The 26240-nt window shown below is 37.1% G+C and overlaps 1 protein-coding gene across 12 annotated transcripts in view; it reads left to right on the top strand.

Moving 5' to 3' along the window:
• The window catches only part of SPOCK3 (SPARC (osteonectin), cwcv and kazal like domains proteoglycan 3), a 407001-nt gene that overhangs the window by 162051 nt on the left and 218710 nt on the right, over window positions 1-26240 (top strand). For all 12 annotated transcript variants that reach the window (XM_072725012.1, XM_072725006.1, XM_072725008.1 and 9 more), the window contains one exon: window positions 19118-19232. In XM_072725012.1, the coding sequence (XP_072581113.1) occupies window positions 19118-19232 (115 nt within the window). The remainder of the gene's footprint in view (window positions 1-19117; window positions 19233-26240) is intronic.

The following is a 26240-nucleotide window of genomic DNA, read 5'->3' as shown; positions in this document are numbered from 1 at the left end:
ACAGCTGATTTCAGAATTTAACGAGCCATTTGCTACTGTATATGGATATTTGCAGTGTGTCTAGAGGTATTATCAGGATTGTTCAGAGATCTGGTCCAAATATTTTTATGTGCCAAAGGGACCACTTTGATGATTATCTTTCTCTGTCTCAGGTGGAATTTCCAATGGTCAGAAAAACTGCAGATTTTTTCCCTTGTGTTGCTGTCATTTTTTTTTTTTTAGATATAGAGAGAGTGAGCATGCGCATGTGGAGGAGGAGTGGAGGGAGAGGGAGATGGAGAATCCCAAGGGGTCTCCATGCCCAGCTCAGGGAGGAGCTGCTTCTTCTTCTTCTTCTTCTTCTTCTCCTTCTTCTCCTTCTTCTCCTTCTCCTTCTTCCTCTTCCTCTTCCTCTTCCTCTTCCTCTTCCTCTTCCTCTTCCTCTTCCTCTTCCTCTTCCCCTTCCCCTTCCCCTTCCCCTTCCTCTCCTTCTCCTTCTCCTTCTTCTTCTTCTTCTTCTTCTTCTTCTTCTTCTTCTTCTTCTTCTTCTTCTTCTTCTCCCTCCTCCTCCTCCTCCTCCTCCTCCTCCTCCTCCTCCTCCTCTCTGGTGGGGTGACCCAAATCTCAATTCCCACAGGATCTAAATCATCACACCCTCCTTTATTTGGTACTTTCAATATACGAGTGACCAATGCTGTCAGACATAGGAGTACAGAGAGGCACCCAAATGGATTTTCTGGTTTTCAGGCACAGTCTCCTGGCCATGAATAAGGTCCTTTTTCTTAGTTTATGAAACATTGTCAAGGAGAAGCATTTTGGGTTCACAGGAGCCAAATGGTCCTCCTGAAGAATGGTACCGCATTAAGGCCTTAGCAGTGACTTCTGCTCCAGGCAGTTTCTGCAGATGGCAGTGATAGTCGCCAAGAAATCCTTGTGAGAGAAAGACTGTTAATCAACATGGACTAAACGTAATCCCATTTAGTCCAGAACTTTCCTGTGCATAGTCCCTATGCATGTTACCATGGCCATTTTGTATACATGGGATTCTTGAACAAAAAGTGGGAAGGATGGAGGAAAAATCTCGAGAGGCTAGAGGAATGGCTGGCTGACGTCACAGAATGGAGAGCTTCCTCAGGGTGGCACTGATAAGGAGCATCCGTATCTATTACTCTGTGTCTACTCCTAAGACTATTGATTTGTCTCTTCCACTGACCTCTTGCCACCATCCATTCAGTCTTGTTCTTTCCATATCTATAACCAAATATCCAGCATGTTAGCCACTCCCCATGATCCAGTATCTAATTGTAACTCAAGCTATCCCTTCCCTCACATGACGTAGGTAATGTGATGCTCTACTGCCTAATGGGATTTGCCTTTATCACTGTATTTCAAGGTTCTCCCCAAATAGGACTATAGTGCTTGAAATTCTCGTCTGACCTATCCATAAACCTGGGCCATACTTCTGATCTTATCTTTATCATCACACGAAGTTATGGTTGCGGGTTGGAAGAAATTTGGTGCAGCAGTAAGGCCAAGTACCACGGGTATCCGAGTCACTCCCTCACTTAGCTTATTTTGTTATCCTACTCAGACCTGCCCTCACATTTACAATTTTTATTTAATAACAGAATGTGGCTAAGCATTAGAAATTATCCATTTTATAAAGGGCCAATCGGGCTACCTTGTTGTTTGGTTTCTTCTAATCAGGCCTTGGCGATAGGTTATAGAATATAGTGGAGAATAGTTGACAGCAAAAGATTTGCCTCCTGTGAAAATCCTAGGGTTTTGTAGTATGATTCTCCTATTTGGTCTTACAAGGCTCAGTACAATACTGCTTGACCTGGGTCTGATGCAGATCCTTCCTTTGCTCCAGGTCCTCCGTAGACAAGCAGCGTTGTGGGTTATTCAGTACACGGATAGGGACAGCACACTCAGATGATGTGGGGATAGCACACTGCGCTCCCAACTGCTAGAACCATAACTTTGACCAATCTGAGAAGCCCCAGAACGTCTGCAGCATTTATCTCCTGTCCTCTGACAACTAAACGGATGACTAAGACCTAAAGATAGTGTTACAGTACTCCAGGTATTATTTCTGATTTTCTGTGGGAAAGCCCCTCCATATAACAAGTGGGTCCAAAATACGTAAAATGTCCTCTTTTTTTTTTTTTTTTTTTGGTACCATTTAAGGGATTAAGGAACTACCTAGGCTTGTCTGTGTGTCTGGTTGTCTGGTGGCTGGTGGGCCTATCTGCATAGAGCTGATGGATCATTCTGGGTCACGTGGCTTGTTGAGGTTCTGGGACAGTGGTTGTAATTCTAGGAATCTCCCGGTTAGTTGGTGCCAATTTTGTCATCCTCATCTGGGGAAATGGAGCTGAGCGAGTAGTGGGAATGTGAGAGCTCCCTTGCTTCTTGACATTTATTTCTCTGCTTTGGCTTTCTTCCCTAAGTTCGCTTCCCTAGGTAAGAATTTTAGGAACCTGCTCTGGAAATCTTGACTGAGGAGAAATAAGTGTAAACTGCCTGTCACTGTTTATGTCTACACTGAAAGGATGGATAGGTGGGCTACAAAGAGATTTTAATAGAATTGTTTTTCCTAATATTTTTTCTCCCATTAGGACCAACTAGCAAGAAATGGCAGCAATGAAATTTGGGTGACTTTCTTTAAAAGTAAATTATTAAAAAAAGTAAATTATTTAAGATGACTTAAATAAAAAGAATAGTGACTAAGAATATGTTAATTTTTACAATGTTTCTGGAATACTGTTTGCTCTTAAAAATAAAATATTGATTTATTATTTCAAAACTCATTTTTCCTCTAAATATTTGTTTTGAGATGAATCTTTTTCAAGCTCCAACATTCTTACTACTTACACTTCATAAACTACATAGGGTTTTAATATTTTATTAATCTGGTTTTTATGTAACCCAATTTAACAAATGTTTCTTCAATTACGTGTTCAAGAGTAGTCATTAGTTTAATGAATCTAACAAATTGTGAGATGTTTTCAATTAGGATTCAGAACTGACTTTTCCTCTCTTTTTATTCCGACTCAAGAAACTGATGCATCCCAACTTATTCCACTCCTCTTCTCCACACTTCCAGAACCAATTTTGCTTTGATTGTTGTTTTGCTTGTTTTAGTGGTTATTAGAGATGAGATTGTTTTTCCTAATGGGAAGCAGGGAGGTGATTATTTTTGTGGAAAAACAACTTAAACAATGCCATTAAAAACAATGTGCCTTGGGATCCCTGGGTGGCGCAGCGGTTTGGCGCCTGCCTTTGGCCCAGGGCGCGATCCTGGAGACCCGGGATCGAATCCCACATCAGGCTCCCGGTGCATGGAGCCTGCTTCTCCCTCTGCCTGTGTGTCTGCCTCTCTCTCTCTCTCTCTGTGACTATCATAAACAAATAAAAAAAAATTAAAAAAAAAAAAAAAAAAAAAAAAAAAAAACAATGTGCCTTAAAGTCACTTTTCATAATCCTGCAAACTTGGAGACTGGGATGTGCTAGAGAAACTTGGAAACTGTGTAGTTATTATTTCTGGAAAACTGGGGAAAAAAAGAAAAGAAAACTGCAAGTACTCATCCAAAAGCTCCCCCTTAGAGGCTAAGGAAACATTTTATTTGCCTTGAAAGTCATAATATATGACTTGTACAAAATATTTTCTTACTTGCATGACGTGGGTCTCCATTTTCCAAAGGGCTATATTTCCAAACTACCTGATACCTGACCAATAAGGTGATGCCACCGATTTTAGGTTTTTGTGGGGCTGGCACCCCACTTTGATATATCAAGATCTGTGTCAGGGAGGTTATTCTAGGCTGTGGTAGCAAACGGTAAGAGAGTTAATATCTCCATTTAATTAAAGTTCCACTCGTGTAATATCCAAAAGCATTTCCAGGTTGGGGGGACTTGTGCTCCAATTGGTGATACGGGACTTACACATGCAGCATTGCCCTCTTCGGTGTCTGATTTTCCAAAACCATGGGAAGTAACCATCTCAGTTGCGATGAAAATATGCCATGGAGGACGGTGAATGAGAGGTATTTGTGGGAGAAGCCTGAGATTCATACACATGTCTTCCCTTCATATTCTACTGATCAAATTCCATCACACGGTTACAATTATGGAGTAGAGAAAATAAAAGAATGAGGTTGAATGATGTATTCAGGAGAGGAAGAAATGGAATTTGGAGAATGGCTACTATTCCCTAACATGTATATTTTAATAGTGTGTGAATCAATAACTTTTCTGTCTATAAGTATAAATAAGTGAAGAATACATGGATTTTTTTTATTTAATGCTTTTCTATTTAAAACATTAGGACAAAAACCCAAATGCAAATTATTTTAAAAAGAAATTAATATACCGTTAATATATATTAACTATTAAATATATAATGATATAATTGTATACATTTAACACCATATAAATGATACACAAATATAAATGTTGACATGATTTATACATATTAAATATATATGTAAAAGTAGAAAAATCACAGGAACCATGTATTTGGGTCATTTTACCACAACCCTGAAACTTTTCTGAAAACTTAAGCTTTTTATTCCTAAGAAGATATAACAGAAGTTAGTTTCCTCTCTTCTTGTTGTTCAGGGGTTTCATTGGAGGCCCCGAAGGCCATACACAGTGGAAGGGGTGATAAAGACTCAGAAGATTTAAAGAATGGTCCGAGTGTGACACTACTTATTTGGGAGGTGCATTAGGGATTATGAAACGGGTTTTGTCAATGTGTTAAATGGAAAGGGAAGGTTGTCAGAAAGAGTCACATCCCCCTGCGAAAAGCTGCTAGTGTGTGGCCCACCCCCACCCTACCCCCACCCCCACACCCCATGCCTGATGGAGAGAGAGAGCGATTCCTGTCCGTTGAAGTGGCTCCACAGTGACAACGCGAAGGGCCTCCTGTTCTTTAGTTTATCCTGAGGGATTTGAGGCCTGGCATTAACCTGGACCTGAGTATTTTGATGATGAAATCCCTGATAGTTGCTGCTCCTGTTCATCATAGGGTCACACTGAGGTGGCTCCACTGGGAGGAGCAGCTGTTCCACCAAAGTCAGGGCTAATGCTTGTACGTGCGGGTCACTCTGCTGACAAGAGTCCATCATAAAGATGTTTGAAAAGGACTAAACAGACCACCTGAAGAGGGGTGGGATCGAAACCGGGAGACAGCGTCATCCCAGCTCCTGGCAACCACCAATCTGTTCTCTGCATCTATGAGCTTATTTTAGTTTTCTTTTGTTGTTGTTGTTGTTGTTGTTGTTGTTGTTGTTGTTTTTAAGATTCCACATATGAGTAACATCATCCGGTATTGGTCTTTATATGCCTGATTTTATTTCACTTAGCATAATGCCCTCCAGTGGCAGTCATGTGGTCAAAATATTGAGATCTCATTCTTTCTATGGCTGAAGAGTATTCCATTGCATACCTATCTATCATCTGTCTATCCTGACATTTCTATATGTATGTGTGTATTTATCTGTGTATCTGTATACATCTATATCTGCAGGTGTCTATATATGTGTTTATATTTGTATTTGTGTGTCTGTCTATTTAGAGAGAGATCCATATATATATGTATACACACACATTTATTTGCATTTTCTTTATCCATTCATCCATCAGTGAGCACTTAAGATTGTTCCCATATCTTGACCATTGTAAGTAATATTACAGTGAACATGGGGGTGCATGTATCTGTTTGGATTAATGTCTTTGTTTTCCTTAAATACCCAGAAGTAGAATGGCTACATCATATGGTATCCCTATTTTTAATTTTTTTAAGGAATCTCCATACTCTTTTCCACATTACACTCCTACCAACACTGCACAAGAGCTCTCTTCCCTCCATACCCTCCTGACACTCCTTTCATATCTTTTTGGTCATGGCCATTCTAAAAGAGGTGAGATGATATCTCATTGTGATTTTGATTCGATTTCCCCGAAGACTAGTGATTTGGTCATCTTTTTATGTACCTGTTGGCCATGTTCTTTCAGAAAGTGTCTATTCACATCCTCTGTCCGTTTTTAAATCAGCTTGTTAGGGTTTCTTTTTTGCCATTGACTTGTATGAGTTCTTCACATATTTTGGGTATTAACCACTCAGATATATCATTTGTAAATGTCGCTTCCCATTCAGCAGGCTGCCTTTCCATTTTGTTGATGGCTTCTTTCGTTATGTAGAAACTTTTTAGTTTGACGTGCTCTCACTTCTTTATTATTGCTTTTGGAGTCAGATCCAAAAAATCATCACCAGGACCAATATCAAGGAGTTTACTACCTATGTCTTCTAAGAATTCTATGGTTTCAGGTCTTGTATTCAAGTTTTTAATCCATGTTGAATTGCTGTTCATATGTGGTGCAATACTAGTCTAGCTTCATTCCTGTGCATGTGGCGGTCCAGTTTTTACATATCCTAGACTTATTATAAATCATAAATTTATAAAGTTTATAAATTTATTATAAATTATAAACCCACCATATATGCTTTCTTTTTTTACTGAGTTCTCTATTCTGTTCCATGGATCTATGTGTCTATTATTGTTTTAATATTTTATTCTCTTAAGTAATCTCTACCCCCCCCCCCAGTGTGGGGCTCAGACTTAAAGTCCCAGATCAAGAGTTGTGTGCTCCACTGACTGAGCCAGCCGAGAGCCCGTGTTGAGCCTTTTTATGCTAAAATCATACCGTTTTGATTACTATAGGTTTGTAGTATAGTGTGAAATCCGTGAGCATGATATTTCCAGTTTTGGCCTTCTTTCTCAAGATTGCTTTGGCTATTTGGGATTTTTTTTCTGGTTCTATGCAAATTTTAGGATTATTTGTTGTATTAATGTGAAAAATGTCATTGGCTTTTGACAAGGATTACATTGAAGCTATGGATTGATTTGAGTATTAGTATGGAAATTAACAATATTAATTCTTCCAGTCCATGAGCATAGAATACCTTCCACATTTTGTGTCTTTAATTTCATTTTTTAAATATTTTATTTATTTATTCATGAGAGACACACAGAGAGAAAGAGGCAGAGATGCAGGCAGAGGGAGAAGCAGGATCCATGCAGGGAGCCTGATGCGGGACTCGATCCCAGGACTCCAGGGTCACGCCCTGGGCCCAAGACCGATGCTCAACCACGGAGCCCCCCAGGTGCCCTATGAACCCCTTATATACTATGTTTTTTTTCCTATACATACATACATATGATAAAGTTTAATTTATAAATTAGACACAGGAAGAGAGATTAACAACAGTAATTACTAATAAAGTAAACATTTATAATAATATACTATAATAAAAGTTCTGTGGATATGGTCCTTTCCCTCCCTCTGTTTCTCAAAATATATTATTCTACTGAGCTCACATTCTTGTGATGATGTGAGATGATAAACTAATAAGAGGAAGTGAGATGAAAGACATGGCATTGGGATGTAGCTTTAGGATATTATTGGCCTTCCGATGCCTGAAGGAAGATCACTGCTTCCAGACCTCGGCTGACATGAGTAGTAATTAAAACTGCAGAAAGTGAATCCATAGCTAAGGGTTGGTTACTACTGCACCATCATATTGCAGGTGAAGAGTTCAAAAAATGAATTTTTGGAAGACACAAACATTTATTTATTTATTTATTTATTTATTTATTTATTTGTTTGTTTTTGGATGTGTGAGTTAGACATTTCGTGATTCTAAATTGCCAGACGTTGCAAACCCTTAATTGGATAGATGAGTGTTAAAGATGCAGTCCTTCAGGAAATAGCAGTTAGACATTTTCATTTGCACCAGGGTAGAGTACAGATTAAACTGTCTAACAAAATAAGCGACCGAAAGGGCTGCATCAGAAAGTGCACCCTGGTTTGATTCAGTCATCCGAGCAACCGAGAGGTTTTAATCCAATCACACCCAGGTAGGTGGCAGCCAACGAAAGCTTCACTGAACCATAGTCAGATCCGTACTTTGCAAAGGATTATTTGTGTGTGCGTGAGCCATGGTAGTAATTAGAAATGACAGACTGAAGGCTATGAGAGACCCATAAGGTTTACTTACCTGCCAGGGTAATTATCACCATCGCTTTACTGTAGTTCCGTTTAAGCAGCATCAATCTCCTGAAAGAAGGAATATTTGAAAAAAGATTTTTAACAGTTTTAATTCATAGGGGCACCCGGGTGGCTCAGTCAGCTGAGCATCCACCTGACTCCTGGTTCAGTTCAGGTCATGATCTCAGGCTCCGCGCTCAGCATGGAGTCTGCTTGGGACTCTTTCCCTCTGCTTCTCCCTCTGCTTCTCCCGCCATCCCTCGCTTAATAATGCATGTGGTCTCTAAAAACCATAAATAAATCATTACAAAAAAAATTCTTAGTAATAAATTCTATTAACTTGTTGCTTCACCCAGTATTCTCACTGGTACTAAATATGTATAGTTTATATATTTATTTATATATATAAAGTTTATATATGTAAGTTATATATAAAGTTTATTTATATATAGTTTATATATATATATTTAGTTTTAAAGGTTTGGGCATATATAAAAGCTCTTTCTTTTTCTAGGATAGTTAAATTCTGGTGGTTATATCTAAAGTCTTTTATAGACATTTTCAATAGTATTTGAATGAAGATTTGAGAAAATGAGATCCAATTCTGCATTCTCTTTCCTATTATGGCTTGTTTTTTTCATTAATTTAACCTATCTGCATTGTGCAGTATTTATTACAAAAGAACATACTCCATTGATGCAGAATTGATTTTTAGTATGTAACTTTCCACGGTAAATTCATCACCTTTGATTTTTTATTGTATGCTCTGCTGCCCTGAGGTTGATTGAGAAGGCTTTAAATATTCTCATGGAGAATGGAGATTAAAAAAAAAAAATGCCTCAGTATAAAAAAAGGCAAAAGCAGAAGTTGGTTCTTTAAAATGCATAATTTATATACAATAAAATGCAATGATTTACAAGGTCCATCTTGATGCATTTTATGAATGAAAATAATTGAATTAACACTACGTCAATTCAGATCAAGATTTCCAGACAGCCCTCACACTACTTACTCTGCCCCCACTCTTCCCAGTTTCCTGCCCCCAATCCAGGCAGTCCCTGTTCTGAACTGTTCTGATTTATTTCATTTTAATTTAGTTTAGCTCGTTCTATACCTTGATACAAATGGAACCACATTACACGCACACTTTCATTTATGCCATTTTTGTTTGTTGTAATGTTTTTGAGATTCACCTAACATTATTGCATGTTTCGGTTTTTTTTTTTTTTTTTTTTTTTTTGCTTCACTGCTGAGAAGAAATCTCTTTGTGGGACCACAGTCACCCATTGATGGATATTTGGGTTAGCTCTTCTAACTAAATATGCATGGAGGCTTTGGTCGTAGTCTCTTCGTGAACATTCAAAATATTTTCTTGGATGAACTCAAAGATGCAGTATTGCTTAATTATATAACAAACTGCCAAAATATTCTCCAAAGAGATTGCACAAGGTATCAATTTACCATCTCTTCTCCCTTAGTTCACCTTTTGTTGTCTGTGCTGTAGTAATAGAACCGGCTCCTGGAAGCATGTCCTGTAACAAACAGAATCCTGAGCTTCGTCAGTCCAGGGCACTGCAAGGGCCCCGCAGAGTGAAGACTTCCCCTTCTGGTCTGGAGCACCTCGTTTCTCCTACTTCAGTGGTGCATGGAGAGACATGCAGGGGTGCCCACCATGGATCGTGACTGGTGTGTCCAGTCCCATGGCAAGCTCACGTGCTGGTTTCGTGGGAACTGGGCACCTCAGGTGTTGCACTCGCACATGGACCCCCAATGCCCCAACTCCCCCGTTCACATACTTGGTAGCTTTACCCACTTGCATACTAGAGGGGTGTTGTCTGCTTGCCAGTCCCGGCTGTGATCCCCTTCCTTCCAGCCTCTGTCCTCCTACAACAGACAGGTGGGAATAGGTGCCGTGGTGCCTACTTTGCCCGTGACTATGGGCCAGCGGGCTCTGGCCCTGTCAACCAAGTAGACATCTGAGCGGTCCCATGCACTGCAGCCTTCTCCAATAAGAACTGAATCCCAAATTCGGGGAGGATGCACACCTTTCTAGTTTGGCTCTTTTCGTTGATACTCTGTTTCATTATTATTCTTTACTCCTTTGCAGTAATTCTGGTATAATTAGTCATCCCTTGTTTTAAACTTTCCCTATTTGAGTTATTATGTCTTTTGTCTCCTAACTGGACCTTTGCCTAATAACAATGATGCAACCATTGTAAGCTCCCACCAGCCACATGTCAGGGTTAGTTGACCTACATTCTTGCCAAAACTTCTGTGTTCCATTTTTTGACTTTAACATTTCTTCCAGTGGTGAAGTGGCAATTTACTCTACTTTTAATTTTATATCGAATAGATGATTTATCAAATATATCGATATAGATCGAATAGATGATTTCAGAGGAATATCTCCCGATTCACACCCCAAGGTTTAGTGGTCATTGATACAATTCCTTTTTTATATATATGCATCTCTGGTGTGTGCACCCAGGTGTGTAAACTATCTAATGGTAGCGGTGCTGGACACAGCTTTCAGAGGAAACAAATCTGCGCTTAGAAGTCTTGTTTTGGTCTTTTCAGTATTAGCTTCATTGTTCTTTAAAAAGAGTTCATGTAGAAATTATTATTTTTACTTCTAAGTAGGCAAAAATAGAAGAGTAAACTTTGTTTAGGAAAAGAGCAGGTTTAGAGTCAGTGGCTTTTATTGGACAGAGGTGACTCTGTGCCTTAATAGAGACGTGAGAAAAGCAGAGCATCACTTCATGGGCTGCATATCCTCCCATGGGGTGGTTGGAAGAGCTGTAGAGCAAATTAGAGGGAATGTTTTAGGATCCTAATAGCTATCGATAAAAATACAAATGATAATGCCAAATAGGGTACTTTCAGTAAGTCTGGAGATATATAAGACACTGAACACACATTCACGCACAGTCATGTAAACATTTTTTTTCCAACTCAGTGCCAATGTTTAAAAATATTTCTTCCATTTTACATAGCAGCTCCTAAGTAAGTTAAAACACACAATCATAGAATATGTCATTTTGTATTTTAGAATTAGCCTAATTTCTTTAATTTCCAGATGAAGGGATTGAGGTATAGACATCATCAAGGAACTACAGGTAAACATTATTTCGATAAACCAAGACATTTCCCTATTTGAAGGGACTTTATTTTTATGATTCCATTTTATGCATCCTCTTAGGAAGTATTAACTGACTCATAGATACATTTAGTATCTTAGTTTATATATTAGAAAGAAAATCCTAAACATGAATTTTTATGATAGGGATTTGGTATCATCATTTTATATATCAAATAATGTATAGACAGAAACATATTTTTACTATAGGAAATAGTAAAAATAATAGGTTTTTACAAATAATCAAGTATCCTGGAACGCATCTCTTATATAAAAGAAACCCTATGAACATTTATCACTCTAAGAAGTTTGAAAGATAATATGATATGTTGACCGTGTAAAAGAATGATGATGACAGAAGAGAGTGACATTTTTAAATTGTCCTCAATGCTTTAATATGAGAGTAGAATGACTGGTGGATGAAATTCTGTCTTGTAATAGTATCTAGAGTTTTTATTAACTTTGGGTGATCAGTGTAGTAGTCAGTGCATGTCATACGAGTATAACATAAGATATGATTGAAATAAACAATGATATTTTGGTGTATATTTATAACAAAATAAATTAATCCAGCTGTTACACCAAAACCTGCTAATTGTGTAGACTTCCTCTTTAATGTGTGTAATGGGGAGACCAGAGTTAGTGTGGACGGATTTTATGGAACTTAAGTATTATTAAGGTTTAAAACTAAGAAAAGTCATTCCAAAGACTTGCAGCCACATTTAATCACATTTAGCACCACAAAATTGGCTGTCAAAAGTCTAATTAACTATCAGGCATTAGTTCTATTTTCCATGCTGCTCACTTGCTCAGCCTTTCATTATAACATCTGGCAAGTTTTAAAAAATTCCCTAGAAAACGACTTCTTCCTAGAGTTTTAAAGCATAGAGTTTTAGTGAAGCGAATTGTTGTTAAAACAGCAACAAAAGCATATTCAGTGCTTCATTGTTGAAAGTTTTTAAAACGTGTTTGAGTCACTGGTCACTTCATTTTATGTAAAAACACACAATTAAGCTTAAAGGGATATCTCACCAACTGAATGCTGATGTGTACTTTGATTTCACTATTTAGTGATGCAATTTTTCCAAAATCGAAACCCAGCCTTCAATGGCACATGATGAATGTTTAACTTAGATTTGTTTTCTTGATTTTTTTTTCAAATGGTTGAAGTGTTCCTTCATTACCTAAGTATACTTATTTACTAGTTGAAATGCAAAGAGAAGGACATTTTTGCTTATGCGTTTGCTATAATAGCTGGAGATAAGCATTTCACAACACGAAGTTTTGATGGTAAGAAAATACTATAACATCCAGGGAGTAAAGGCTGACTGCTTACAGACTACTGCAGGTGAAAAATAGACTTAGTCACTAGTGGCAACTGCTGGCAAAATAACACGACATGATATTTTTTTTTATTGTGGCTAGAAAAAAGTAATTATCAAGTAAGAATTCCAGATACAGATAAATTATTGTTTAAAAGTAATCAAAGGGAATGAATGAATGAATGAATGAATGAATAAATGAATAAATAAATGTAATCGAGGGGCGTGTGCGGGGCTCAGTCATTAATTGTCTGCTTTTGGCTCCAGCCATGATCCCAGGGTCCAGGCATCCAGCCCTATGTCAGGCTCTGGCCTCTGCAGAGAGTCTGCTTCTCCTTCGCGCTCTCTCTCCTTCTGCTCACACTCTCCCTCTCTCACTGTCTTTCTCAAATAAAAAATTAAATCTTTAACTACATTTTCAAAAAATTGACATTATTGGGAAATAAAGGTACATTCAGAAAAACACATGAAAGCATAAACTGGAAGAAATATAAAACGATACACTTCTACTTCCACGTATAAAATTACACGAGAGAACCCAAAAGGAAGTGTGAATCACAAGACACAATGACGGGCAAATAACCTGTTAGATTTGATGATTTTAAATGAGATGATGACTAAATGAGATAATAATTGAAATAGTGACTACTTTGCAGAGGTTGGATGGTAAAGTGAAGTGTAACTCATGGAAAATCATGCGGAAGTTGAATGTTAAAGATGGGATGTGAACACGTTCTAAGACCTTGGTACTTCTCTGGAGGAGGAGGACCTGCTTACTACAGGGTGAATCCCCTCCAGTGATGCCCGTTGCATGTAAGTATCTCAAGGAAATTAGTAACAGAGATTCTATAACTTCCAAACAGCAGAAGGAAAAGGGCGCTAAGTAAAATATAATTAATACACTATGAAGCAGGAGAGACGAAAGAAAAGCAAAGAAGAAAAGAAACATTGCAAGATAGAAAGCGCGAAATAAAATGATAGAGAAGAGTACAATTACCTACAAAGTCCCGTTTGAAACAGAGGAAGAGCTAGATCACCTTATGTTGGGTTTTTGAATCCATCTAAGGGATCATAAGAGCATTCTTAAAACATAAAAATTAAGAATTAAAAATAAAGGAATTCAGATAAACATTATCCAATCAATCAAAAGAAAATTAGTTACAGCAATATTTTATCAGAAAAAGTCCAAAGTGGTGGAAGTGAGGAGCTAGACCTTCATTTGACTCATTTGATTGATTCAGCTGTGGTCGCCTCAGTACCTATTCCAAGAGATCAATGCTTGACTTCGACCTTCTCAAAATCATATATTTTTTTTTCCTGCTCCATAGGCAGGTTGTTCCCATGCCCATGTCCACACTCAGTTCCTTTTTCTCCTGGACGATTGTACGTCTCCTGGTCTAGACCAAATACTCTTCAGAGCATAACGAAAATTCTGTGAGTGATCGCCGGACCATACGAGCCCATTTATGTCACTCTCCTGGTTGGCATCACTCGGTGGCAGGGCCTTCCCCCTCAGGGACTCCACGAGGGGGTCCCCGCAGCTGCCGCCCCAGCCGAGTCCCGCAGTACTTGCAGGCCGCTCGCAGCGCTTCGGTCCTCAGCCACCTGTCAGCCACCTGTCCTCCGGGGATGGGGCACCCTCCTACACTCTATGCACTTCAGACCGTCGCCTTCTATGGACGGTACTTTGCTTTGCTCGCTGTACACGTTTCAAAACCTACCTAAGTTTGCATTCACTCTAATTATCCCCATCCACCCTGTAGGACTCCTTCAGCCGTGTGTGCATATGTGGTTTCACGTGGCTAAATACATTGTGCTCATGTATCCTAATTTTTTTTCTTATATGTCTCTTTTCCAATTAACATGTTGAGTCTGTTGAGGACAGGAGCCATTCCGTGTAGGATACCTGGTGCCAAAAATGTATGCTGAAATCTAATTAACATGTTTTGAAAGAAGAATGTGAATTTCGAGATCATCTACTCCAAAAGGTCGATTTTTTTGAAGATGTTATTTATTTATTCATGAGAGAGAGAGAGAGGCAGAGACCCAGGCAGAGGGAGAAGCGGGCTCCATGCAGGGAGCCCGACGTGGGACTTGATCCCGGGTCTCTAGGATCACGCCCTGGCCCCAAGGCAGACACTCAATGGCTGAGCCACCCAGGGATCCCCCAAAAGGTCAATTTTATAGGTGAACCTACCCGGCTATATAGAGATTACTAGTTTTTACTACATTTATCTTTGAAAAATTTGAATCAATATGGAGAAGGCTAAGTTTTCATTATATTTGTCAATTGTCTAAGAAATCTATTCTTTGGCACTGGCTTAGCTAAGGTAACCAGTTCATCATTAATCCCACTAAAAATAAAATGCAGAATTATTTAAGAGCGCGTTAGCCTAGAATCATTGAGACTTAGTCTTCTAAAAATCTAGGCTTTTTGTGGATAAACATTGCTAAATTCCAGAAGTGAGTTTGTGCAGCTCAGGGGTTCTGCTCCTCCTTGTTAAAGATTATTCCATTCCTGATGCTAACAGTAATACCTATTTCAACCTGGCCTCTGCATTGTGTGTCCTTACTTTTCAGTTCCACGTATGTAAGGACCTGTCCTCAAGGATTAGCTCTTGTTTAGCTGACGTGCCTGTCTACACTCGCATTCGCTTTCTGCTTTCAGTTCCCCTTGTTGGCTCAGGGGCTTCCACCGTTAGCAGCGGGGCAGGGGCAGGCTGGACATGTGCTAGGTGACCTGGGCTAGCAATGGGTGGGGGGTTGTGCACTAAAAAACTAATATTCTGGTCAAAGAGTGAGGGAAATCCTCTATCACCAATGAAATGAAACCACATCACAACTGAAAAGCATAAGGCAATTGTTCGGAATTCAGACTGCCTGTTTTGTTGTTTTTGTTTTTGTTTTTTTGAAATGAAGCAAGACCAAAACCAGTCTCAGTTAGTTCCCCAAGTTCATTTGCATCACTCAGAAAGACGATGAAGGATTAAGACAGAAAGAACACGGCCCGAGGAACTCAAGTGTGCTAGCTGAAGTCTTTCTAGGGATCATTTTACTGGATGCTTGAGAAAAACTTAAATATGATAATGCAGAAGAGAATAGGAGATGTTAATTTGCAAAAGATGGGAAGAAGAGGATAGGAACAGAGGGAGGTGCTGAATTTACGCCAGGCTTTTTTAAAAATACAAGATTGCTTCTAATCCATGGGCTTCAGCCAAGGGGATGATGGCTGCGTGATTGTTGTGATTTCAAGAATAAAATCCCAAGCATCTGTATTTACAGTGTGTGATGTTTTATAATTTTTAAGCTGCCAACAATGTAAGTTCTACTCAAAAATACAGATGGTTAAAATTACATGCACGGTTAAAAGATCTCCTCCTTATGGCAGAGCCTATGTATCTGATTCTTCATGTTCACTTTCTATTATATTTTCCGTCTCCTGACAAATACTACTACTCTCTTACTTGATCATTGAGGTAGAATTTTACGTAAAATTTTATTAAGTTTCCTGTACTATATTTGTTCTGATGATTTCCATCTCATACACTGACTTTTGAGTTCTGGCTACTTTTATTAGGTAGATATAATGTAAAAGGTGTCATGGAACTTTAGGAAATTATTTAATGTAAGCTGCATAAGGTAAATAAAACCAGAAGAAACAAGTAAAGGTAACTATTAATTGTCTGCATTCGGTGGCTAACCACGATAGTTTCACATGCACCACACTATTTTATTTTGAAACAAAAACACTCCCTTTTCAGAATAATATGTCCCAGGTTACATATATTTGAAAATGAGTATAGGACATACGAATATAAGGTATATTGTTTTTAGTCAGAATTGTTTAATTTTAATCAATATATTTTTTTTTTTTATAACTTTGGTGGCAGGTGGTGACTGCACTTTTTTTTTTTTAATTTTTATTTATTTATGATAGTCACACAGAGAGAGAGAGAGAGAGGCAGAGACACAGGCAGAGGGAGAAGCAGGCTCCATGCACCGGGAGCCTGACGTGGGATTCGATCCCGGGTCTCCAGGATCGCGCCCCGGGCCAAAGGCAGGCGCCAAACCGCTGCGCCACCCAGGGATCCCTTAATCAATATTTAAAAGTAAATTAACAAAAATCAAAATAGACTAAGGATCTTAGAAATAGCACAAAACATTTTAATGCCTTCTAACTTACCGTATGTTTTTATTTTATGTTATCTAACAAGAAATCATGCAGGTCTAAAGTGCAATCGTTTCATGGTACAGTTCTCTAGTTACTGATGGTTTAAACTGTGAGAGTATAATGAGAATGTTCTAGCAACTTGCATTTGCATTGTAAACAAAGGATGCTCAACATTTCATAGGGAATAAAATAACCAATATAGCTTACCTTAAATTTTGAGATTACTCAGAAACTGATCTAAATCATTGGCTGTTAAAATGTTTTTCTTAGTATAGAGGAAACTGAAGCATTTAAGTTCCAAATGGATGCACTTATTATATTAACTATTTTATTATGGTATAATATGTCTGCTAGTGAAGATGTCATCAACTACAGGTGTTAAACTATTTTTAACTTTAAACCTCATGAGTACTTGAAATCTCAAGAGTTTTGTAGAAGTATGTATTTTTGAAAAAAGAAAATATGTGAGTTTTTAAAATATTTATTTTAGAGAGAGAGGGAGAGAGAGAATGGGGGGGAGGGGAGAGGATCTCAAGCAGACTCCCTACTGAGTGTGGAGCTTGACACAGGGCTTGATCCCATGACCCCAAGATCATGACTTGAGCTGAAATCAAGAGATGGACGCTCAACCTACTGAGCCACGGAGGTGTCCCCAAATAAGTGTTTTTATATATATGCATTTATATATGTAATTTATGACTATTTTATTGAAATTGGTTTTATTTATTGTTTATCAAAATGTATTGACTTTAGTTAGATTATTGACTTAACACATTCATAAACTAAATTCATTAACACTGAATTTGATTTGTACACCAGATGTTAGCTCTAGTTTACTGTAGGTTTAAGATTTGAAAAGATTGGCCCAAATCCACATTTCACATTCAGTGAAAAGCTCTGGGCTCTTCCAAATACTTCTTCATATTCTAAATACACATTTTTGGGGGACGCCTTGGCTCTATTTTTCTACATGCATTAGAATTTTATTTTCAGTTTCCATCTTGCATTATGTTTTTATTTTTTCCAATTGTAACATGTACCCAAAGTGGACACTCAGTGCTTCTTTCTTTTTTCTGTCTTTTCTTTTCTTTTCTTTCTTTCTTTTCTTTTCTTTTCTTTTCTTTTCTTTTCTTTTCTTTTCTTTTCTTTTCTTTTTTCTTTTCTTTTCTTTCTTTTCTTTTCTTTTCTTTTTTCTTTCTTTTCTTTTCTTTCTTTTCTCTTTCTTTCTTTCTTTCTTTCTTTCTTTCTTTCTTTCTGTGCCTCTTTCTTATTTGTGCCAACTCTCTCCCTGGCTTTACACCCACAAGGTATCACCAAACATCACCAATAGTGATTACCAATGGCAGCATTATTTGTAATAAACAAAAGGCAGAAGCAACCAAAATTCCCCTTAACTAGTAAATGGATAAATAAAATATGCCTTGTCTATACAATGGAATGATACTCAACAATACAAAGGAATGAAGTAGTGATGCATGCCAGGACATGGTTGGACCTTGAAAATGTTGCCCCAAACAAAGGAAGCCAGTCACAGAACACCACATACTGTATAATTTCATTGACATAAAATGTTTGGAATGGGCAAATCTGTGGAGGCAGAAACTAGATTAGTAGATGCTACTGTTAGAGGTTGTGAGGGAGGTGAGGGAGTTGGGGTCGAAAGATGATAACTAAAGGGTGTCATTTCTTTAGGCAATAAAAATGTTCTAAAATTGATTGTGATAATAGTTTCACAGCTGTGAATATAGTGAAAACCACTGAATTTTAAACATTAAAAGAATGAACTGTATGCAAATTATATCTTAATAAAACTGTTATTTAAAATGTCACCAAGGAGTCACACAGTCTTTGTGTTGGCATCTACCGAGACCATTCTTGTCTAGAGAAATGGTGGTTCAAACATCAGCCACAATTTAAAAATGAAAACGCAGTGTCTCAGTTATTATCATGATTTACTCAGCCGGTCCCTAGTACAGCTGTAGACATCCCTTGCATATCCAAAGACTCATTAATACCCACTAACATCTTTTGGGTTTAATTCTTTATCTCTACCCACCTGCATCTATCTAGGGAAAGCATAAGTAGGAATTACAATTCTCCACTGACAGATGTATTACAGTAACACACCCCAACTTTATTTCTGCACCTTTGCTACTTAGAAAACTAACAACTAGAGAAAATTTTGCTCTTAAAGTTTGTTTTGATTACACATTTTTTGGTCATAGAGGTGTGTGTATTTCAGCTTCCAAATAGAATAAGTAAGACTAAGCTGCAGCCATCCATTAACTCTGAGTTATGTGAGTAGAAATAGAAGCATTTCTTAAGAGAGGAAGAATGTGAAGAAAATTTAGAGCTAAACTGCTATGTAAATTTCTTGATCAAATTGTTTGATGGGATTAGATGCCTTCATTTTTCAGAAGCATATCTTAATATTTTCCAAACAATTTTTTTTAGCTTTAGATCCAGCTAAAGATCCATGCCTGAAGATGAAATGTAGTCGCCATAAAGTATGCATTGCTCAAGATTCTCAGACTGCAGTCTGCATTAGTCACCGGAGGCTTACACACAGGTAAACATTATTAAATTAAATTCCAGTGATTGAACAGTACTTACTAAATAACTACAGAGTGTAAATATTTGGCAATGTCTGCTAAGCTTTTAGCCAGAGTTTTATTGAAACAATTTCGGAAGTTTGGTTACTACAGCTGTGATTCACTTGGGTTAAACATTGTAATCTATCAGAAATACTATGGATTATAGAATTTGTGGATTATAGAATTTAATTTATGTTTTATTAAATAAAGAGGATTTTGTGAAGATTGGATTAAGGTGTTACATATGCATAGTTATACTTTTTCCATTTTAAGGAATAAGTACAATTTTGGTGCCTTCTAAATATTTATGTTTGTGCCTTTCAAACATCATATTTTCTTCAGGGAAGAATTAGAAACAAGGTTAAAGGGGAAAAAATAAGGGATGCTCATAGAAAAAAGGACATGAAAGTCACAATATAGAAACATGGACTTAGAACCCGTAAGGACGTTGTCCTCTTGGAAGTGCTCATACTGGTGGAGTCCTTGTAGTCTGGAAGCTGATGCAACATTTCAAAAGAAGAAAGGGTTTAATTTAATTTTTTTGGAATGATATCACTACTTCTGTCAGGTTCTATTTTGAGAAGAATCAGTAACTCAGAAGTAGCTGTGTAGTTTCATGCTGAGTCCTGAGGATTGAAGCATGTCACAACCAAAAGTGAAATCACTGGGTAACTGACTGAAGCAAACAGGTATATTCATTCCCTTTATTACTTTTAGAAGAATTCTTTTTATGCAATCACTCTTTTTTGCGTGTGATATTGGGGCTGCATTGCTTTTACATCCAATGAGCAAGGGAATTTCACTCTTCGAATATGTTCAGAGATTGATTGCATTTTGACTTCAGTGTACTCATTCTAAAGTCTATTATTCAAACATAACAACAGAGAATAAAAACATTAGAGAATAAGAATGGAAGTAACATTTCTAGAAAATGGCAAAATTTAAGTTCTGTTGACTTTTCTTGTTGATATAAAAACATACATGCCTAAAACCCTTTATTACATGCTGAATGAAGTAGAGGAAGAATTTATTCATTAATGCTATATCTACAGTAGCAGATTTCAAGTACCAAGGCAAGCTGATGCAGCCAAGATAAAGAGCTTAGGAATAAGTTCACTTGGGACAAAAGAATGATGGCATACCAATAATGTACTGCAGACGTAAGAGAGAGGAAGAAAAAGGGCAACAGTCTAGGACATAGTGTTGATATAAAATCGATGTACTGTGAGAGGGCGCAGAACTGGAAAGCAGAGTTATCAGCAATACATACCCCACTCAATCACGTCCTCTAGGCTAATTTTATCAAGGGATACCAAAACTCTGAGCCAAAAAAAAAAAAAAAGGATTCTAAAAAGCTTCTTAATTTCTTGGACTCATATTAATTAAACATAAAAAAATTAAATATGAATATGCAAATGTATATATGGCAGAGATGAGGAAGAGTTGTTTTTACTTGAGGAATCAATAGGAGGATGGCATTGAAATGAACTCCTGTATAATCCCTCACCTAAATTGGAGAGATTTAGTAATTCATTTCACATAAAAGCAAAAACCGTTTTATCACAAGTTTCAGAGACCCTGGGAAAGACCTTCATCTACACACATTTAACACCTCATTGCCCATTTCACCCCTGGCCCCCTGAACCAAGTCAAAGAGCAAGTAAAGACCTCACAGTCAATCTGATGCTTGGGGCAGAGACTCTTTCCTTTTCACAATTGCTTAACACAAGCTTGGAGAGGTAAAGTAACTGATTCAAGATCACAGAGCTGGGAATTTTCAGAGCATTGATTCCAACTATATTTACTGACACCAAAATCTATGCTTTTTACAACTATGCTGTCTCACTTCTTCTCTAACTTATTAAACAAACGTAACTACAGACAAAAAGAAACTTCCTTAACATGATAAAGGCTTAGAACCAATAGCTAGGGTATTTCTTAATATAAACAGGTGAAGTGTCTTAAATAGACAATCGTTGCCAGTTCTGCCCTTGGTATAGTGGGGGGCTGGGGCAGTGGGGGAGACGACTATGTTTTAAGTAGGTGGACTTTGAAGTGTTTTATGTAAGTAGTATTTAGCCCTGCTCTATTTCTGATAGACACTATTATAAAATTTGCACTCAATACACACTATATTCAATAAATAAATAACCAGTTTCCAAAGAATTGATTTTAAGATTAATATTTGATATGCTTTATTTGCCTTGAGGATGTTGGCACATAGTGAATGTTTATACAACACTTAGGGAAGGAGAGTCTTGCCAACCAGTTTGATCAATAAAGGTGGCTAATGTAAATAAAGCAGGTCTTAAATCTGGGGATTGTTTGTGTGATATGGGGATGAGGTACAGAAAACAAGGGAAACAGTTTTAATTCACCAGTTTGGCCACTTACATAGTGTAGACTTGAAAACACTACTGTTTTTATTTAAAGGAACAACTTATTCTTTTTTTTTTTCTTTTCTTGATCTCATAAAATAGAAAATGGAATTTCCTATTTGCTTCGATAGGGAGAATCATATATTTCAAAGAGTTTCTCCTAATTCCCCCTCCCCTCCCAAAGTAGATAACACATCTGTTTTTCCATTACCTTAGAACCTTGACGTTTTCATTTTAAAATACTCATTGGATTTGTAATACATTATCCAAGATTAGTCTCCTTCAACTGACAAGAAGTTTCATGAAGATAGTCTAGTCTTATTTACTATTTTCTACTCAACTTGATATACTGGCTAGTGTATATTTTCTTTGAAGAATGAATTAAAGTAGCTTTTATTTTTTTAATGCTTAGAGAAGAAAATTGAGTAGTTTGATCAATTTAACTGATCAACCTAGATAATCTAAGTCTGAAGTTTTTTGCATTTGTGCTTTGTGCTTATTGGTCGAAGATATTCTGAGAAGGCAATAGGATTCAATCAAAAAATATCTTTTTTTTGAATGATTTTATTTATTAATTCATGAGAGACACAAAGAGAGATGCAGAGACATAGGCAGAGGGAGAAGCAGGCTCCCTGCAGGGCCCCTGATGCAGGACTTGATCCCAGGACCCCAGGATCATGACCTGAGGCAAAGGAGACACTCAATCACTGAGCCACCAAGGCACCCTTCAACAAATATCTTTAAATAAATTAATTGAAAAAGAAGCAATGTGGCAGTGTCGGATAATCCTGGACTTACCTCCTCCTCTCGTGAACACAACAAATTTACAACTACATATGGATTGGTTTCCTCTGAAAAGACCTAAAAACTGAATGAACAGAGCCTCTACAGCAAAGGAGAAAAGGGCACATTGAGGGAAAAAGAAAAAAAAATGAAAAAAACAACAACAGGAACAGGAACAGAAATCCATAATCAGGATGGATCTCAAAAATACAGAACTTTTCCCTAAGAAGTGAAGAGTCTATGCTCTACATCATGTACTCCAAACCCTAGATCCTTCACAGGACAAATGAGGGTCCAAAATGCCTTACTTTGTAAACCAATGGGAATTACATACAGGAAAGCCATAGAACTGTAGGGAACAGAGAACATGCTCTTAAGGGGCTTGTGCACAGAGTCACTTACCCTGGGACCCAGCACAAAAACAGCTGCTTGAAAAGTATCTAGAACATATCTGAAGGAGATGCAATTACTGATCTTAAAGTATCTTCTGGAAAGACAAGAACTTATTGGGACTCTCTCTGGGGACAAGGGTATTGTCAAGTGCCATTTTTGCAAACTCATTGCAGATTCAGTCACTGAGGGTATCATCTTGGAACTCTCCCACTAACATGTTAGCACTAGAGGGTGTGCTGTCCTGAGGGCCCCACCAACTCTCATTGCTGCAGCCATACATCACATGTGGCTCCAGTGAGAGCCGTGCCCACCCCTGTTCCACACATGCTACAACTGGGCAAGATGAGATCCCTGTCCACTTCCATCCTCCAGCTGCAGCCTCACAATAGCAGGTGGATGCACTCAGCTCACATAGGGGATGAGTCTGGCTGCCGGGGAAGAGAGCACTCTGAGCCCCGCAGGATATCTCCTACATTAGGCCACTCCTTTAAGATGGGAAGAGGTAGCTGATTTGCCTAATATATAGAAACAAACACAGAGAGTCAGGCAAAAATGAGGAATGACTTTTCCAAACAGACAAGAAAAAAAAAAAAAAAACTCAGACAACTCAGATTAAGACTTTAATGAAACAGAGATAAGCATTTTACCTGACAAAAAGTTCAAAGTAATGGTCATAAAATGCTCTCTGAACTAAGAAGAAAAATGGATGAACACAGTGAGAACTTCAACAAAGAGATGGAAAACATTAGGAAGTGCCAAACAAAAAAAATTACAAAGCTGAAGAATATGATAACTAAACTAAAAAGTTACCTTAGAGTGGCTCAACAGGAGACTGGATGAAGCAGAAGAATGGATCAGTGAGCTGGAAAACAAATCAACAGAACTCACCCAGATAAAGCAGCAGAAAGAAAAAATAATTTTAAAAAGTAAAGATATTTTAAAAGGCCTTTGAGAAAGAATAAAGCAGAATTACACTTGCATTATAGGGGTGTAAGAAAGAGAAGAGAGATAAAAGGCGAGAAAACTCATCTGAAAAAACTATGACAGAAAACTTCCCTAATCCAGGAAAGAAAATAGACATACAAGTCCAAGAGGCCCAGAGATTTCTAAACAAGATGAACATAAAGAGAGCCACACTAAGACACATTATAGTTAAAATTTAAAGATTAAATATATAGAGAAAAAATCTTAAAAGCAGGAGAAAAATAGCTTGTTACATATAAGGGAAACGTATAATGCTATCAGCAAATTTTCAACACAAACTTTTCTTCCTAGAGGGAGTGGCATGATATTTTCAAAGTACTGAAAGAAAAAAAAATAAAAAATAAACGACTTTCAACCAAGAATTCTTTACCCTGCAAGGTTATCATTCAGAATTGAAGGGGAAAATAAGAGTTTTCCAGGCAAGCAAAAATTGAAGTTCATCATCACTAAACCAGCCTTATAAGAAATGTTAAAGGGACTTCCATGAGCAGAAAAGAAACATCACTAACTAATCACAAGAAAACATATGAAAGTAAAACATCTCACTGGAAAAGGTAAATATATGGCAAAGATAGTGAATCCATCAATTATTAACCAATTAAACAATTAATGACAATTACAGATAAAAGTAGTAAAATTAACTAAAACTAAGTTAAGGGATATATAATATAAAAAGGTCAATTCAAGCAATTGTACACACATGGGATGTTATATGTGAACCTCATAGTAACCACAAGGCAAGAACTTATAGTACAATACAAAAGAAAATGATAAAGGAAACTAAACATAACACTAAAGAAAATCACCAAACCACAAAGGAAGAGACAGGAGAAAAGGGAGCAGATAGGAACTACAAGAAACAGCTAGAAGATCATTAATAAAATGGCAATAAGTGCATACCTATCAATAATTGTTATAGACATAAATGGACTAAACTCTAATCAAACAGAGTAGCCGAATGGATAAAAAACATTATCTATATGCTGTCTACAAGAAACTAACTTTATATTTTTGTCTGTTTGTTTGTTTATTCATTTATTTATGTAATCTCTATACCAGTGTGGAGCTCGTACTCATGACCCCAAGATCAAGAGTCACATGCTCTTTCAGCTGAGCCAGCCACAAGCCCAGAAACTCACTTTATTTTTTTATTTTTATTTATCTATTTTTTGAAACTCACTTTAGAAGTAGGGTCACACACAGATGGAAAGAGAAGAGAAGATGGAAGGGATGGAAAGAGAAGGGATGGAAAAAGATGTTCCACTTATAAAGAAGCAAAAAGAAAGCTTGTGTAGCTGTACCCATATCAGAAAAAAAATAGACTAAAATAAAGACTGTAATAACAGACAAAGAGAGGCATTACATTATGATAAAGAGGACAGCCGATAAGAAGATATAACAATTTTAAATATTTATGCACTCAATATAGGAACACCTAAATATGTAAAACAAATATTAATGTACTTAAAGGGAGAAATGAACAGTCATACAGTAATATTAAGAGATAGCTGACATCAGAATTACATCACTGCGTATATTATTCAGACAAAAATATCAATAAGGAAACATCAGACCTAAATGATACATTAGACCAGATGGACTTAATGTACACAGAACATCTCATCCAAAAGCACCATAATATATATTATTTTCAAGTGCACATGAAATATTCTCCAGGATAGATCACATATTAGAATGCAAAATAATTTTCAATAAGTTCAAGAAGGTTGAAATGATACCATGAATCTTTTCCAACTACGGTTATATGAAACTTAAAATCAATTACAAGTTGAGAACTGGGGAAAATACATAAAAATGTAGTGATTAAATAATCTACTGCTGAACAACCAACGGGTCATTGAAAAAATTGAAGGAGAAATTAAAAAATACCTAGAGACAAATGAAAACAGAAGTAGGACATAACAAAATCTATGGGTTACAGCAAATGTAGTTCTAAGAGGGAAGTTCATAGTAATAAGGGCTTACTTAAAAAAAAATTCAAGTAAACATATCTAACTTTACACCTAAAGGAATTAGAAAAAGAAGAACAAATGAAGGCCAAAGTTAATAGAAGGAAGTAAATAATAAGGATCAGAATAGAAATACATAAATTAGAGAATAAAAAGACAATGGTAAAGGTCAGTGAACTAAGAAATGTTTTCTTTCTTTCTTTCTTTCTTTCTTTCTTTCTTTCTTTCTTTCTTTCTTTCTTCTTTCTTTCTTTTTTTTTTAAAGATAAAGTTGACAAAGCATTGGCTAGACTAAGAAATAAAAGAGAGAGGGTTCAAAGAAATAAAATCAGAAATAAAAGAGAAGTTACAGTTGATGCCATTGAAATACAAAAGATCATATAAAATACAATTATATACCAACTAATTGGACAACCCAGATGAAATAGATAAATTCCTAGAAACATAGAATTCCGGGATCGCTGGGTGGCTCAGC

This window comes from Vulpes vulpes, chromosome 10 (assembly GCF_048418805.1).
Source record: "Vulpes vulpes isolate BD-2025 chromosome 10, VulVul3, whole genome shotgun sequence".
Taxonomy (NCBI): domain Eukaryota; kingdom Metazoa; phylum Chordata; class Mammalia; order Carnivora; family Canidae; genus Vulpes; species Vulpes vulpes.
The sequence above is the reverse complement of the archived record's forward strand: the minus strand, read 5'-3'. Positions and strand labels throughout refer to the sequence as shown.